At 37.3% G+C, this 16934-nt stretch overlaps 1 protein-coding gene across 1 annotated transcript in view; it reads right to left on the reverse strand.

Moving 5' to 3' along the window:
* APOB (apolipoprotein B) overlaps positions 1-16013 on the reverse strand; it is a 35595-nt gene extending 19582 nt beyond the window's left edge. The window contains exons 1-17 of the mRNA XM_009095659.4: positions 15873-16013; positions 14508-14546; positions 11792-11907; positions 10796-10941; positions 9624-9777; positions 8688-8843; positions 7607-7731; positions 7334-7419; positions 6386-6605; positions 5373-5600; positions 5088-5205; positions 4768-4914; positions 3244-3455; positions 2668-2905; positions 1970-2146; positions 1486-1677; positions 553-720 (exon numbers count right to left, since the gene is read on the reverse strand). Coding sequence (XP_009093907.4) covers positions 553-720; positions 1486-1677; positions 1970-2146; positions 2668-2905; positions 3244-3455; positions 4768-4914; positions 5088-5205; positions 5373-5600; positions 6386-6605; positions 7334-7419; positions 7607-7731; positions 8688-8843; positions 9624-9777; positions 10796-10941; positions 11792-11907; positions 14508-14546; positions 15873-15927 — 2577 coding nt within the window. The 5' untranslated portion in view covers positions 15928-16013. The remainder of the gene's footprint in view (positions 1-552; positions 721-1485; positions 1678-1969; positions 2147-2667; positions 2906-3243; positions 3456-4767; positions 4915-5087; positions 5206-5372; positions 5601-6385; positions 6606-7333; positions 7420-7606; positions 7732-8687; positions 8844-9623; positions 9778-10795; positions 10942-11791; positions 11908-14507; positions 14547-15872) is intronic.
* Between the last annotated feature and the right edge of the window lie 921 nt (positions 16014-16934).

Below are 16934 nucleotides of genomic sequence, written 5' to 3' on the forward strand. Positions count from 1 at the left end.
GTAAAAAGGAATAGAAAAAATTATTTTCTTTTAATTTTAAGTGGATAATTAATTTAGTGTCACAAGCTTTTTCCTTGCTAAAATTTTAGGATTTTTCCTCTCAGGTGAGAAAGTATTTTACTTGACTCAATTTTCATTTTTTTTTTTAACTGCTAATCAATTTTTTTCTCTTTGAATTGGCCACAACAAAATTTTTAGTTAACTTTAAGGCTTGAACAGCAAATTCACATACTGTAGCTTTTCTATTGTTGTATTTTGAGTGCAGGGGGAGAAAGAGAAACTGATCAAAAAGTTTTAATTTTGAAAGAGTGGTTGACGTACTTTTAATTCATAAATTTTATTATGTCTCATTTTAATTTATTATATGCATTACTTCTTGATCTAATTTAAATGTCATCCACAAATTAACCAAAGACCTCTAATGTGTTAGGGTTTTTTAATATCGAGTACATTTTGAAATCTTTAAAATGTTTCTACTGTTACAGTTTAATCCATAAATTAAAATATAGATTATTAGGAGGAGAAAAAAAATAGACAACTATTGGAACTTACGCTTTTTTGATGAAGCTTTGCAGCTACTCTTGCCCCAGGTGTTGCTATTCCAGACAAGGCAAACTTCAGTTGCAAACCTGCTCCAGTGGGAAGCTCAAACTCATTGTCCATAAATATGTAGTGGATAAATAGATCCCTGTCAACACCTTTTGAGATGGCTTGTGCAATCTGGGAATCAAACAGGGAAATGAACACTAACAAATCCACACTTTGGAATATGCACAATTTGTACTTTTCAAACTGATCAGGGAATGATTGCAACTCTATAATCCAAAAGTTAATTTCATATGGAGTAAGAATCTAATTTCCACAGATTTGCTGCTTCAAAAAATATACTAAAGACTGTCAGCAAAAGCTGAACTTTAAATGAATACCAGATTTTTTACCAGCCTTTACACACACAGGTTATTTACCTTAACATACGTAAATAAAGGTGAATTTGTTTAGATACCATGTAATATTCTGGTTTCCCCAAAGTCAATGGCAAAACATTATTTTACTTCAGTGAAAGAAGGATATTACCAAACATTCTTAAAATGTACTACATCTTTTCTTTTTAACATGACAAGGATGACAGTTTTAATATTAACACATATTTACATAATTAAAATTTAGTCATGTAACTTAATAGCCAGTGCCAAAGTTTTGGAAATGGTTCCAGTAGATATTTCAATAATTCAATATGATCTGAACATTCCCTTTTTTCTTCCCCTCACCAATCTTTCAGGAGGATGCCACTTGGCAATGCGGAGTCTTCAGAGATTTCTCAGAGAGTCCTTCAACATTAGCCTGAATATTTTATTTTAAATAATTTTATTTTCATGTTGGTATCAAATATTTTTGTATAATAGTTAAATACAATCTAAATCTTAAAAAAAAATCTGGTTAAAAAAAAAAAAGTTGATAATGCACATTGCTGCATCAGAAACGTACCATTTCAGGAACAGTCTGAAGAGTTTTAACACTCTTTAAAATCAAGCTTCCCAGCAGTTTAAAATCATTGAGTTTCATGTACCCAAGTTCTTCTCCCAGGATCCTTAGATATGCTCTTCCTTCCGGAGCTTCTTTGCTGCCCAATTCTTTTATCAGTTTTTCAAGGTTAAGTATTATTCCTTTCACAATATCCTGAAAATTCAGGCAAAAAGCAATAAAACAGATTTATAAGAAGTATGTAAGGTATATATCTAGAACAGGTACTTTGTGAATGTCAGCTATTCTGTTCAAGCACTTATAGATTTCTCTCCACACAAATATCCCTCCAAATACAATTAAGAAAACATGTAGTTAAATGACATTAAAGATTTCTGTTTATAGCACCATAAAGAAGAAGGAACATATAGAATAAAGCACTAAGTGCTGTAATTACTGTGTAAAAATAGGAATGCTGTGCTGCACAGAGAATGTTTCCAAGCTGTACCTGATCCTGCTTGCCATCCTGTGAGTAACCAAAATAGTCAAAAAGTGCCTTGGAAACCTTTTCTGGCACTTTGCCATCAACCCAGTACAAGGCCTTGGTTGCAGTGTCTGGGAAAAATCCATTCTCTCCAAACAACGCTTCCAGTGTTGGTTCAAATCCCTTTCCATCCAAGCCGAGCTGAAATGAACAGAAAGGACAAGGCATAACTGAGAAAGTTGCCACCTTTTCTTTGGAACTTTACAACAAACATTTTTGGGGAGCAAAAAATGCATTTAAAGTGTATCCTAGAAGCCCACGGCTCTTAACGCAAATATGGAACACTATGTCTTATAATTCGTTTTATCTGTATGGTGAGGTTCAACAAAAAACATATGCATAGGTGGTATCCTACTTAAAATCTACTATGAGTACTTCAGTGTGCCAGTGATGATTCATTAGCACAAAGTCAATTTGTTATGGATGGGTTCATTTTACCCTGAGCCCTTTAATAACTTCAAGGGTCGCCCATCCAGGCAGTGGCAAGTGACATCACATAACGAATGGCTTGCTCTAAAGCCTATTGAGACCAAATCAAAGTCCCCTTGAAGTCACAGTAGGCTTGTAAAAAAATACATTATTCACAGAAAGCTGTTATAAGAAAACAGAAATGAGAAAAAAAGCAGCTGAATATTAGCAAATGTTTTTGATAATTGTTGTACCTCAAAGACATCACTTGGGTCGAATCCATAGGCATGCAGGGTGGTTTTCAGCATGGTCTCTTTAGGAATATAGCTGCTTGGATCAAATATCACATTTCCTTCTACTTTGGCAGAGATGGGGTCAATTCCAGGTACAGAAACTCTTTTTGAAATCTGATAATTTTGTGAGAATTTTTTGAAATCTTTGGCTGTTGGGAGCTGATTTCCTTTCAGAGCTTCTTCAACTCGGCTTTTCAGACTAGGGAAGAGGACAGCAATTAAAATATGATTAGTATACATTCCAAACACTTGTTTAATCTTAGTTAAGGGATTTTTTTTATGCCTTTGCAGACATTCATACAGCTGTGCTGATTGCTAATGGATAGGTCTCTTCACATACTTAACAGTAAACATAAGACTTAAGGAAAAGACTATAATCTGACACTATCCTGACAAAGCCAGTTTACTCAGCTGATGTGCTTGTTCAAATAAACAGAAAAGCCAGTCAAAAACTCCACTGCTAGACAACTACTACTGCAATTATGGTCGAAACTTTTTTCTTCCAATGAGACCAATATGCACCTAAATTTCACTTACTCTTCGATGTCCAGTTCTTCAGAGTCTAGGATGTTGGCAATGTGTGAGGCAACAAAGCTTTTCACCTGCTCACTCTTCTCCTTTGTGAGGACTCTCAAAATCTTTGCAAGATCACTTGGAGAGGGATTTTTCATCACTAGGAGATAGGATGCTAGACGTTTGTCTGTGGGTGCATCTAGTTCTTGGAATACTTTGAGAAGGGCTGAACGGTCCTACACAAATAGAGAAAGGTTTTTGATGAACTGGCTCATGGATGATATTTCTAAACCCTTTTGGGAATATATAGGGTGAAATAATCACAGAATATTCTAACTGGAAGGGACCCATAAGGATCACCGAGTCCAAGTCTTTAGTGACTGTATACCCATTTTTGTACGTTATTTCTACAGCCTATCATAACAGTTTCTTTGAAGTTATTTTGTTAAACTTTCTTTTGCTAGAAAACATCATAGAAATTATTGCTTTATTAAAACTGAGTTTCATAGAATCAGAGGATCACAGAATAGTTTGTATTGGAAGGGAACTTTAAAAACCATCAAGTTCCAGCTTCTCTGCCATGGGCAGGGACACGTTTCACTGGACCAGGCTGCTCAAAGCCCCATCCAGCCTGGCCTTGGACACTTCCAGAGATGGGACATCCACAACTTCTCTGAGCCAGAGCCCCACCACCCCCATAGTAAATAATTTATTTCTAATGTTTAATCTAAAACTGCTCTCTTTTAATTTGAACCCATACCCCCTTGTTCTCTCACTTGCAAACAGTCTTGTAAATAGTCTCTCCTCCTTTATTTTCTTGTATTTTTAATTTACAGTTCCCCTCTTTTTTTTCCCCTTATCTTTTTTTTTGTTTGCTTGTTATTTTTTATCTTGTACATACAGGTTACACTTTTACTTAAGAATTCTGATTTTTGATCATTTGGAATCATAAGTGCAGACGACTTGTCAAAATTTGGAAAAAAGATCATTCAATTTAGGAAAAGAAGATGCTCAAAATGTACTGCTGCAGAAAAATTTAAAACATAGTTTAAAACTAAGCACTAATTAAAAAATTTAAACGTATTAAACTGAATCTGAGGATATGAGTTTCAGGTGTTTCCAGTCTCCCAGACTTTTTAAGCCTTGTTTGGAAATGAAAGCATATCTTTTAGATAAGAAATTTTTCAATATTGAAACTATCTCACCGTACTGAGCAGAAATGCTCTGTACAATGGTACCTGTTCTGTAAGGGATGCTGTAATGTCACTGCATTGTAAACACACATCTACCCAGTACTGTTAACAATGACATTTAAACTGAGCCTGACTATACAAAGAAACTGCATCTCAAAAGAGCAACACCCACTAAGTCAGGAGGCTTCCCAGGTATGTGTATGGAAACTTACTAAAGGCGTTCTGAAAAGCTGGAGTCAGCTGAAAGGAGATAGCAGAATTGAAACAATGGGAATAGCTTTGCATATTCAGTAACTCCAGTGAACAGACAAGGTGAACTAAGAACAGTTTATCCTGGTTCATTCCACCAATTTACCTCTTCAGTAATTGTCATTTTCCTGAATGCTTGGATGGCTGCTTTCTGAACTGAAAGTGATGAAGCTTCATTTCTGATACATGTCTTCAGAGAAGATTTCACACTGGGTTTAGCTTTCTCCATTACTGCACCCATGTTTCCAATAGCCTGGCAGTGAGGAAAACACAGAAAGATGATAAAAACTTCCTCTCCACCAAGAGAAGTAGAGTTAACAGATGTGATAATATAATATGATATGATGATATGATATGATATGATATGATATGATATGATATAAGTATTATAATAGCCTGCATAAGGAAAGAAGGAAATAAAAATACCCGAAGTGTGAGGTATGTGAGTTCATCTTCCCCAGAACAATCAGTGCCAAGCAGTGATACCATGAAGTCTGCAACATCTGCTATTTCTTCTGTCACAATCTTCTTCTCATTGTAGAACCTAAAGAAATAGATAAACACATCAGAAACAGAAGGAAATCAGGAAATGTCTATATTTTATTCCTAAAGAGCAAATACATGAAAATAAAAATATCCGTCAAAGTGAACACTCTTTGGTTTTACTCTAGGCACTGTAATTTTGTGCAATTGCACGCTATCCTCACTCACTTAGTAACAGAATGACTCAAGCCATAGAATGAAGCTCTGCTGGGCTGATACTGGGCCATGTTAAGAATTTCCCGTATTCTTTGTGGAGTTGGAGAAGGCAACAGTCCCAGGGTGTATGTGACCAGGTCTGCCACCAGTGGATTCACAGTTCCACTTCTCAGGATTTGAAGGATTGCACTGTAGCACTCTGGAGTCCCACACTGGGCCAGGGCCTGGACAGTGATGGAGCTGAAAGGAGAAGAGATGACTTTTATTAATTAATTTCCTGTTTGCAGTTATCACTGCATGTTGACTGTTTGAAACAAACATAGGGCAGGTTTATTAAGGTGTTTTAATATAAATGATGTAAGCTTATGTGTGTCCAGAAGCAAATTATGAAAATTCTTACCAAAAAGAAGTTTCTTTGTTTTACAAGTTATACTAATAACCCAATTAAATTAGAACAAGTATTAATGATATGATCATTACACAGACATACTGGTTTTTTTTTTCCTTCACAACAGACTTTTCCACAACTTTAAGTATTATCATCTAATATATTGAGCCAGACTGAGGCTCTAGTTCCTTTACAGATGGAGGACATAAAGTATGTGCAAACTGGCTCAAGTCCAGCTCAGACTAAAGGGTAAGGGTGTGGAGTGGAGGGCAGGGTCAGACCAAACAGCAGCACCCTTCCATGTCTGCTGAAGTCTCACACTAAAAACTGTGTTCTTTGCTATAAATCACACTTGGGGGTTTGGAATTACAGCCATTGTCTTTGAGCAAAGCTTAATAGATATTTGGCTATAAAAACTCATCCAAAGGATTGTGTCAGGGACACACAGTTGGCTGGAGGCTCCCTTCCTTATTTCCCTCTCTGTATAGTTCTCATAACACTTATCTTTCTGAAAGACACTCTTTACATCCAATACACCTCTAATTTAAAACCATTTGCAGCAAATCATCAACCATAGCATGGTTTTGCCATGGCACTGATGTGTGGTGTTCTTGCACTGTGAACTGCTGAAACACACCTCGAGGTTTCCATCATCTTTGGAACAAGAGAGCCAAGAGTGCTGTTATGCAAACTCCTCAGCCCAGAAACAAATCTGTAGAAGAGTCTTGCTCTCTGCTGGTTCTCCTGGGAGGCTGCAAGTTTCTGCATTTCCTGCAGGGTTTTCAGAACAGCATCACCCTGCCTGGGCAGTTTGGCATCTGTACTTTCCAGGGCAAGTCCCTTCTCTTCCAGTGCATCTGGAAATTGGACAAAAAATGCATTCTTTATGTCTTTATCAGGGAGCTGTGTTAATTTTTATCTTCTGTCATACATTCAGCATAAATACAAAGTCTGCACATTATTTAATCTGATAATTGTGGAAGTTTACCAGCTGAGCAGTTTACAAAATTAATGCTGTGGAATGCAATATGATTGCCCCAAAAGTTGAATATTTGTATACATTCTTTTGTATTTTCATGAAGATTATTCCTTAACAACTCTCATATTAGCATAGTTTTCTTTTTAAACTTTTAATAAATATATATTATACGAAGTATTTTATGACTGGGACTAACAGCTGCAGGTCAGAAAATTATGCTTCAGAACAAAATATATATTAATAATGGATTGCTTACATTTGGCACTGCAGCTAAAAGATGCTTAAGAAATTAAGGGTAGCTGAAAAGGGTACATTAAACTAATTTCAAATAAGAATAAAATTACTTTTCAAGAAAATTATACATTTTTAAAATTAAAATGAAAACACAAAGATTATTTAAAATTAGGGGTGTTTTTAAACTTCGCAGGTTTTCCCATTTTACACTCAAACTTTTCCCTATTAAGTTGATAAAATTTCGTTTAAAATTATGAGTTTATTTGATCCCCTCATCTTTAATTGATTCACTATAAAAAAATTCATTAAAAAAATTCCCTGTATTTGTATTTGTCTCTGTATTATTTGTAATACTGAGAATTGCAGCCATACCTCCATCAAAATTTTTGTTAGTGATCTTTGGGGTATCTTCAAGCTTCAGAGTCTGGTTGACCTCTGTCATGACACCATAGCGATTTCTAGGAAAGAAAGACAAATTTAGTGCTTTAGTTAAGTCCAAGTGCTTTTACAAGGGCTTGACAGGCCTCCTGCCTTCTTCAAAACAAAATGTCCATTTAGGGATGAAGTCAGGGCAGAATGTGATACCTCACCATTTAAAATGGATATTTTTAAATATAGGCTAATGATAAATAGTGAGCAACCTACTTGTATGAGGAAGGCAGAAGCAGGTGTTTTTCACTGCAGACAACATCTCTTATGTGCCTTTTCTTTGCATCTATATTGTAATGACAGAGCTGAGTGCTCTTCAGAAGGGCAGATAACGGGGTGTTCTGTAAAAGAAAGAGTTTGGCAGTCAGCTTACTGAGTAGGATAGGAAACAGAGTTTTAAAGGCTAACACAGTTTTACTGTAAGATTAACAGTAGCATATTGGAAATGGAGGTGCATAACTGGAATTCTTACACAAAGACAAAATTGTGCCAGTAACAATCTTTGGACTTAAGTCTCTTCTCAGGCAAAAATCCCACTGAAATGTTCCCTCAGGCCCTATTGAGGTACTTGGGTTAGTAGTCACTTCATGATTGATCCCCTGCTGCCTACAACAAAGGCTCCTTCATAAAACCAATTTGTAATTTATAGAATAGTTCAGTCCCCTTGTAACAACTGTGATGTTCAGTCTCATGACAGAAATTTGAAAGATTTCTACAAAAAGCTGTAGAAGTGGCAGAAGTTATAAAATGTATTTTCCGCATTATTTAAAACCTTTTTTTTTTAAGTTAAAACACCCAAAAGCACAGATGCCATCATATCAAAAAGAAATCTGACAATATTCATGCAAGTAGCTGCATCTGATCATTGTGAATTAACAGGTAGACTGAACATTTTGCCAAACCACTACTTTAGGGCATCTAGAGCCTTATCCTCCTGGACCTTACACATAGTTTAGAGCTTTAGAGGTCTACATGTTTTAGATAATATTGAAATTTTAAAAATTTTGACCCAGTTTGGCTATGCTCTGATAGATTATTGAATAATGAATAGTACTAAATCCATATATGAAAAGCTCTCCTTTAAAATAGAACATTAAAGAAGGTAATTACACTCTTGCTCAGCATCTGTTTTTCTCTATTGACAGCCAACAATACTGCAGTCTGACCTAATGGAAGGGTGCAATAAAACTGTGTTTTCAAAAAATAAATATAAAAGTAGTCATGGTAGTGGTTATTTATCATTTTAAGTGCTGGTGTGAAAAATGTTACATTATATAAAATTTAATGGCATACTTACTAGTCCTTTTACAACGGCAATGGGGCTGACATGATCTCTGATGGGACTGAAGCTGTCACAGCCTTTCAGGTACCTGGTAATTGAAATATCTTCTGCAACATTTCCTTTTCTGGATTTGAATTCAACTTCACTGTCACACTTTCCGTACACAGTATCCTGGAAAGAAGAAAGAAGTCAGTGCCTTGGCTCGTGCTGTCAGACATTTTCTGATCTACCTGAAAGGCACCTTTTTTGATCTGAATGTCCAGGCTATGGAAACCCAGGGCTCTGGCAATATTTCTCTGTCTGCTCAGGGATGCCCTGACCCCCAGGGGAGCACTGACTTTGACCCTCAACCACGGAGAATGTTTCCTAGATCTCAAGATAGACTAGAATCCTCAAAAGTGTGAAATAGATTATAGAGAGTAGTGCAGGTGTATCTCTCAGTGAGAAATTTTGGTTTTGGGATTTTTAGTGTGTTGTGGATGGAAGCAAGATGGAGGGCACAGGGTGTCATCTGGGGTTTCTTCTTCATGCTTCTTCTTCCTTTTTCTCCATGGGTTTGGGTGGCATTTTGTAATTGGGCAGAGAAGTCAGCATTGTGGGCTCTGTGGGATCAGTTATTGACTTAAAAGGGAAAATAATCCAGGTGTCAGTTCTTAATTGGATAGTTTAGTCTTAAAAGAGTTTATAACAAGAGATTGTTGGCCATTTTGTGCCTTCTAATGAAAAGCTGCCCAATTCACAGCAGTGAGACTGTTTTACTAATCAGAAATAATAAACACTTGAGTCTGAACATGAGCTACTGTCTCAAGTGCCTTCAGTCCAGACCCAGAGAAACCAACAACTGGGACCCCTACACCAGGCCTTTTGAAAATGATGTTCAGGAATAACTCTGTCTAGGTGAGCTTTTTCCATTGGTTAACACAATAAAGTGAATGCTTTCAAAAAACCTACCATTGGAATTGTTTTTATGTTTTCCTCTGTTTCTGCTGGCACAAGGAGAGCTGAGATGATACCTCTCTTGAGATTCAGTACATTCAGAGGCTCATCCTTCTCTGGATACAGCTTGACTTTTGTTCCATCTTGAATGCTGAATTTTAGCTCATTCCTGCCCCCCAGAAAAACAACATTAGTATGAAATCATTTTAAAGCCACACAGTGAAGAACATGTTATCAATAACTTACTGGGCAAGAGATAAAGCATCATGTTTATCTTGGTCTATCATTATTTACTAATCACTGCTGTTACTAACAGAAAGTACTACTATTAAAGCAGCAAAATTCTAGCCAAGGACATTTTGATTTCGCCAGATTACGTCATCTAAGGGTAAGCAAATACTAAGAGCAATGGCTGAAAGTTGGAGTTGCATAAATGCTGAGAGGAGATAAATAAATTTTTAGAACGGGATAATTATTAACTACTGCAATAAACTACGAAATGATGGGAAAGATTCACTACTAATCTGAGTCTTTAAAGAAAACCTTAACTGTTTTCTGTAAAACATATTTTAACACTGTCTCTAGTTTGTTTGAGATCTATAGCTAGTGAGACAAGATGACTACTGAGGCACTGAAAGGAGCATGAAGCTGCATGACTAAAATATGCACTGACAAGCAACAGAGACTAGCTGAGTGGAGGGAGTAGAAGAAATTACTCACAAAAGCAAATAGGTAGGGAAAAGGTTAGCTACACAGGCCATTAGAGATTGGGATTGGAAATCTGGACTTCAGTCTCAAATGCCTTTCTATTGCACAGTCTGTTAGCAAAGGAATATTATCTTAAACCAGCTGAGTGCAGCCATTTGAGAATGTGCTTACAAGAAGGAATAATAATTACACTTGCAATAATCTTTTGGGGCACTACCCAACAACCTCCTGATGTAGAAATGAAGAAACCATTCCGGGGAAAATGTTGTATGTAAAATTCCCTACTCTACTGGCAATTGAGAGCTATGTTAACTCTTAAGTGTATCAGGGATAGTTTTGCTGTGGAACCAGCTTACAAATCTACCATGTTATCATGAAATGTGTTCCATGCCTAGAAAAACATAATCAGGGTGGAGTTTTACACTGCAGCCTGTTCCATGTTAAGGTCTCAAGTATTGATGGTAATTGACATTGCTTACTTTGACATGGCAGTTGCAAAGTCCTCAGAGTTCTTGGACTTTTTCAGAATAGCCCTTCCCTCGGTGTCAACACCAAATGTCTCCCTCAGGGAGCAGTGCATGGTCCTCAGGATGAAGCGGCATAGCTGGGGTACCTCCAGCTCAACCTGAAAACACAAATATTATTTGTTATTCCTTTTAGCATTATCACATTTCCAGGATCACCCTGCTACTGCTTTGAAAATTCCTTGGGATTTGTAAAGTGTCCGGATCACCCTGCTACCAGTTGTTGGGAAAGACTCCAATGTGCTCTAAATAGCTTAAGGTAACTCCATGGAGGAGATAAGAGGGCAAGTATTTGCTTGGCTAATAGCATGGGTCATATAAATGAGCAACTTAGTTTCTGAGAATTTTGACTATTAGAACTGTATGAAAACTTGAGTCATTACACTGATCAATATGTTTAGACTCTATCAGAACAGTATGTACTAAATAAAAATATTTTCACAGTTACTCAATTTCAGGAGAAAAATCTGTCAAAACCAACATTATGTTAAGAAAGTTTTAGGCAAGATAAGGTGATGTTGGGTAGTTAAATGGCCTATGGGACCCTTTACTCCTACAGGCCTTATATTGTCTTGAGTTACCATCAGCAGGCTCTCATGTGATTTTCATGGCATAATGAGTTATTTTAATTCAACTTCTAGAATGTTTGATGGACATTGCTAGACCAAGCCTGGGAGCTAAGGAAAACTGAAGTACCAGGTCTTGCCCCTTTCTCATGTAAAAGTACAGCCAGGGATTGAAATGCACAGGCACAGAGTTATGAAGGACTTCTGCCATCCTCAGTGCCTCTGTCTAGAACAGGGAGGGGCTTAGCCTTCATGATTCTCAATATGTGGCCTCCAAAAAGATGATCTTGTTTGTAAAATCAGTGAAGGATGCTCCCCAGCTGCCAGCTCCCGTGCTGTTCAGTACTCACTCCCCAGCTGGGTGTATTTACTCCTCTTTGCCTACCTTGCAAGTGATCTTTGAGCCACTTCGAGAATCTGCTGTTCCTGTGACCCCACTGGATGTCTCTGCTTCATATGAGTAAACATATTTTCTGAGGGGTTTAAATCTGGTTGCATCCTCTGCAATTGGGAAAATGAGAGTGGTTTTATGACCTGGGTGGGATATGCATATTAATCCTTACAGCGCGTGCTCAGTGTTGTGTAACTGAAATGAATGCCAGAAAAAAGAATCCTGAAGACCCATGCTCCCACTACTTCCTTATACAGAATATCTTTCAGACAGAGAAGTGATGCCTTCATGTCAGTTGGATACTTTCTGAAGCATAGGACAAAACTTCTGGGAGCAGCATAAATTTTGGGGTCCACTGCTCGGATGGGATCTGACACTGTGACCCCACCTGTCCTTCAAATCATGCCCAAAAAGCAAACGAGAAAGACAGGAGAAAACTTGAAGTGTGAAACTGCTTTAAAACTACCCCATGGCTTCTAAATCGAGTCAATTAAATTGTAGTGTTCAAATTGGTAATAAAAAGATTCCTTTCAGTTCAGATTTTTCCATCATATTGCAAATACAAGGAGCTGCTTTACCAGTCACATGACTGAGACTGAAAGCAAAAACCATAGAAATAGACAACACACCAAAACTACCATTTCTCAATACAATTTCACCTGAATTTATGGACGATCTTTCTGCCTCAGACTCTCTGAAATATGATTTACTCTAATTCACTTATTAGATCAGAAAATTTTACTAGGGTAGATTATTTTCAATGGACATAAGCTTTAGTTAATTGGAGAACATCCAGAACAAGGGAAAAGCACTAAATTATGACCAGAACTCTTGTAGGAGGGAGTATTTCCAGAGGTGTTTCTCTTTCTATCAAAAACCTAATAGACTTCCTCAAAGGAATTAATTCCACCTGTATTTAACCTCTTTCTGTTGCCCTCAAACCCAGCCCTCTGTAATTTTAAACCGTGCAAGCATGAATGAAAGTGCTAACAGAAATATAAAGAAAAAATAGTCTCTATGTCAAATATAGAAATATAAGATATTGCTTTGGTGTCTGAAATGAACAACATAACCCAAACAATATCCTCAATCACAATTCACTCCCACCAAAACTGCAGCCATTGTTTCAAACTAAAGATGATGATCAGGCACTTGAAGTGTCTGTGTTGGAGAAGACTAAATCAATCTGAAGCAAAAATTACTGTTCCTCTGGTTTAGACTGAGCAACTCACTGGAAGTGATTCTGCTGTGATCCTAAATGAAAGGCAATTTCCTCAATTGCTCCTCTGTGGTTATTTGTGACTGCCTGACCATACACAGGCCCAATTTATTTTTATAGAAAAACCAAAGAAAGGTAATGCTGGTATAAACCCAAACACCCACCATCAAATCTGTATGACTTTGCCTGCCTGTGCCTGCAGGAATGCAGCTTAATCTTCTTTTATCAAATCTTGGTCACGTCAGAAGCCAATGGCAATGTTACCATTGCCCTTTCTGTCACACCATTTCATACACAGGGAGGACAACAAATTACTACTATAAATCTCATTTCCTCACTGCACTATCACTTTTATAAGCTTTACGTACTTCAGCTGAGATTATTTTCATGTAATTGCTAAACAGAATTATTGCAATAATTACGAACTGTCATATAGTAATCAGCATCTTAAAAACATTTGAGAACTTAATTACATTATCTATTTAACCCTAGATTTAGCTGCTATTAAAGATTCATCACTAATCCTGTCACTTTTGGCTATCCTAGTCTCTAACTTCACTCAGAAAAATTTGCAATGCCAGTATCTACATTGCTAGAGAGAAAATTATTGCTTCATCTCCTGCTTTTAAACAGAAATCAATGAAAAAGAAATAGAGAAATTATAAGCTTAGACATACACATAACAAATAAGTAATTATATCAAAAAATAAACAAGAAATTGGTAATTAAGCCCTGCAGTCTTTGAGGTGTTTCAGCCATCTGAAGTTAACCAAATTGCCTGGAGGTGGTGCTAAAGCACCCAATAAAGGGAAAAAAAACCCTGAAGAGTAAGAACAAACGAACTCGCTCAGTACTTTGACCCTGTGGTGGAACATTATGTATCTAACCGAGCAGTCAGCACCAGTCAGAGTTCATGACAAAGATAGGGCATAAAGTCAGCATTTCCTGACTCCTGGCTTGTTTAAAGAAATTGCTGTCCTTGCTGACAGAGTTGATGATTTATTCTACAGGTATTTAGTTAGAAATCTAAGTGCAATTATGTGGGCTTAGCAGCAGCTGTGAAGGGTAAATAAAATGTGAGATTCAGTCCACACTGAGGTGTAGTGTACTTAACCTCACTGTTAAAGCTTCACATATGGTAAACAGGGATTTCTGGATTAAGGAATTTGCATCTGACAATTAAGAAATAAATAAAAAAAACCCCAACCAAACAAGAAACCCACAAACCCAACAGAAAATACTTTATTTAAGAAAGTTCAAAAACTTAACCTCAGCTTGTCCAGTGTTAGGAAAGCTTAAAAATTATTTGAACCAAGCCTAATTGATAATTGAATTCTTAAAATAAATGGCAAGAAGGACTTAAGAATATTACCATCACTTCCATTTAAGTTATTTCAGATGAAAAGATTAGGAAAACTCAGGCTTTGAAAGATGTTTTCAGTTAAAACAGTGACATAAGATAACAAAAGGATATGCAAAAGCATCACTCACTTGAACATCCTGGATTTACACTTTCAGGTGATTCTTCTTCTGTAAAAAAGCCAAACAAACAACATTAAAAACTGGAAAAGCTCTTTACAAAATGTTTGTGTAACACGACAGATGAAATGTACCATATAACATATTTTACTTTTAAATTTTAGTCGATTTGACCACACAAAAATACTGCAAAATGGATGAATGGCTATACTCTGGTTTTTGTATGTTTAAAATAGGACAACTTTGAAGGTTAATACAAAAATTTTCTGCCAATAAATCTTTTTTGGATATTGAGAGTTTATTCCTTGGAGGAAAAGAATGCTGGTTGGAAGCTTATTCAAGTTAAGAATTTTTTGCTCCAATCAGTCTTAGATATGTTCCATATGACTCTGTTAAAAATAAAATAAAATAAAATAAAATATAATCTGCTAAATTTTTTGCATTTATTGGATGCTATGTCATTCTTTGGGATATCACACAGGAAGGCTAGCACTTTTCACAATGTTCTCTGAAAACTTTCCACGTTTTCATTCTGGAAATTCTAAGCAGATCACTCTATAGAAATAGCCTGTAACATTAGTCACAGTAACAATAGCATCAGAAATACTACTATTGCTATTAAAATAAAATTTTTAATATCATTAACAGCAATTAGAAACAAGGTTTATTGTGTAGCAATACATTTGTGTAACATCAGTCAGGAACAGAACATTAGTTGAACAAAGATGTCCATATGATGAATTAGATCTTCATATAAAACCAGACCTGCATAAATACCACTAGAATCACTTTTCTCCTTAAGCTCCTTGAAGCCTTAGGTAACACTACAGAGCTGTATTCTAAAAAGCCACTTCTTGGGAAGCAAGGATAGCTTACAATCCATAGCATCATATTGATCTCAGTTGTCTTTTCTGATCTTAGGGAAAAACCCCTCTACTGGCCTACTTCTTTTACTGATGACTGTGTCCCTTCAATACAAAATTGCATTTAAATTGCCTGCCAAATACAATTTGCTTTACTGCTTTCTCTCTTTATGTTTGCTGAAAAATAGGTTAGCAACATCTGCATGGTATTTCCAAACCATAGTAGCTCCATGAGGGTTTAAAAAGACAATGCTATAGAAAAAGAGTGAATGCCTTACAAGTTGCAAAATTCATTAAATCTGTTCAAAAGCCATCAGGCAACATTAATGACTTTTCTACGTTGGGATCCTCCTATGACTGCCCATTCCCATGAAGGGAAGAAATTATATCTCTGCCACACTGAACCTTTCTATTTCTAAAAGCCTTGGTCCTTTTGATTTTTTTTCAATATTGTTGTTTTATTGGGCTCATAAATAAAGCAGTAAAGAGCACTGACATAAAAGAGAATACTCACGTGTGAGAACACTGCTGAGCAGCAGGGAGAGCAGCAAGAGCTGCACAGGGCCCATGGTGAGCCCCGGTCCCTCTTGCTGCTCTTTTTCTCTTTTTTCTTCCCTCTTCAAGTCTTCCCTGCTGCCTCAGGGAGAGTGAGCCTTCTGACTTGGACCTCCATTTATATAGTCTGTAGCAAGCAGCTGAGTCAAACAGTTTAGAAAGCTCAGAGCAAATTGCCAAAGGTCCAAAGGTGAGAGTCCCAGATCCTCACTGCGCTCCACACCATGCCCTGCTTTGGTTGCTGATAGTCACAGAAACATTTGGGTTGGAAAAAACCCTCAAGATATTGAGCTAACCTCCAGTAAACTCGGGATTCTCCAGTTAGTCAGGACTGTTCATAAATGATTGACAATGGCTCAGTGAGCACTCCTGCTTGCTCCCCATCCTTCCTCCTCTGAGAATCCAAAACTATCATTTTGTGAACTCTGATTTCATGATGAATACCAACACTCCTAAAATACAGGGTCATCCAAGTGCCTCGTCTTCCTTGCCTGCACCTTCTGAGGAGTTTAAAGCCCTCCACTATGGCTGTCCAGCAATTCAAATCCTCCCACCATGTTCCCATGATGGCCACTACATCCCAGAATCCCTGATGCACGCTGGCCTCCAGCTCCTCCTGTTCGATACCCACGCTGTGTGCGTTGGTGGAGGTGCACTAGAGTTGTGCTTCTGGTCCTGCCACCTTTTGAGGGGGGAAGCTCTAATTCCTGTGTGATGATTCTCAGGTGCATCCACTGCTTGTAACACATCCACAACTGCTGTGTCTGCTGCCAGAGAAGCGGGTCCCCATGCCCTACCTCCGCTGCGACGGCAGATCAAGGGACCACGGTAGGACACGGTCCCTCAAACACTGGCACGCTGCCCCCAGGCTTATCTGAAGGCACAAGACTGAGCTGGAGATAAGTCACTTCCAGTTCACTTGTCTTTCCCTTAAGCAGAGTTTTAAGAGCCAAATCCCCCAGCTAGAGACTCTAGCAATATATTGAAATAAATGTACCACATCTACATAAGTGATTATAAT

The sequence above is a fragment of the Serinus canaria genome, chromosome 3 (assembly GCF_022539315.1).
Source record: "Serinus canaria isolate serCan28SL12 chromosome 3, serCan2020, whole genome shotgun sequence".
NCBI lineage: Eukaryota > Metazoa > Chordata > Aves > Passeriformes > Fringillidae > Serinus > Serinus canaria.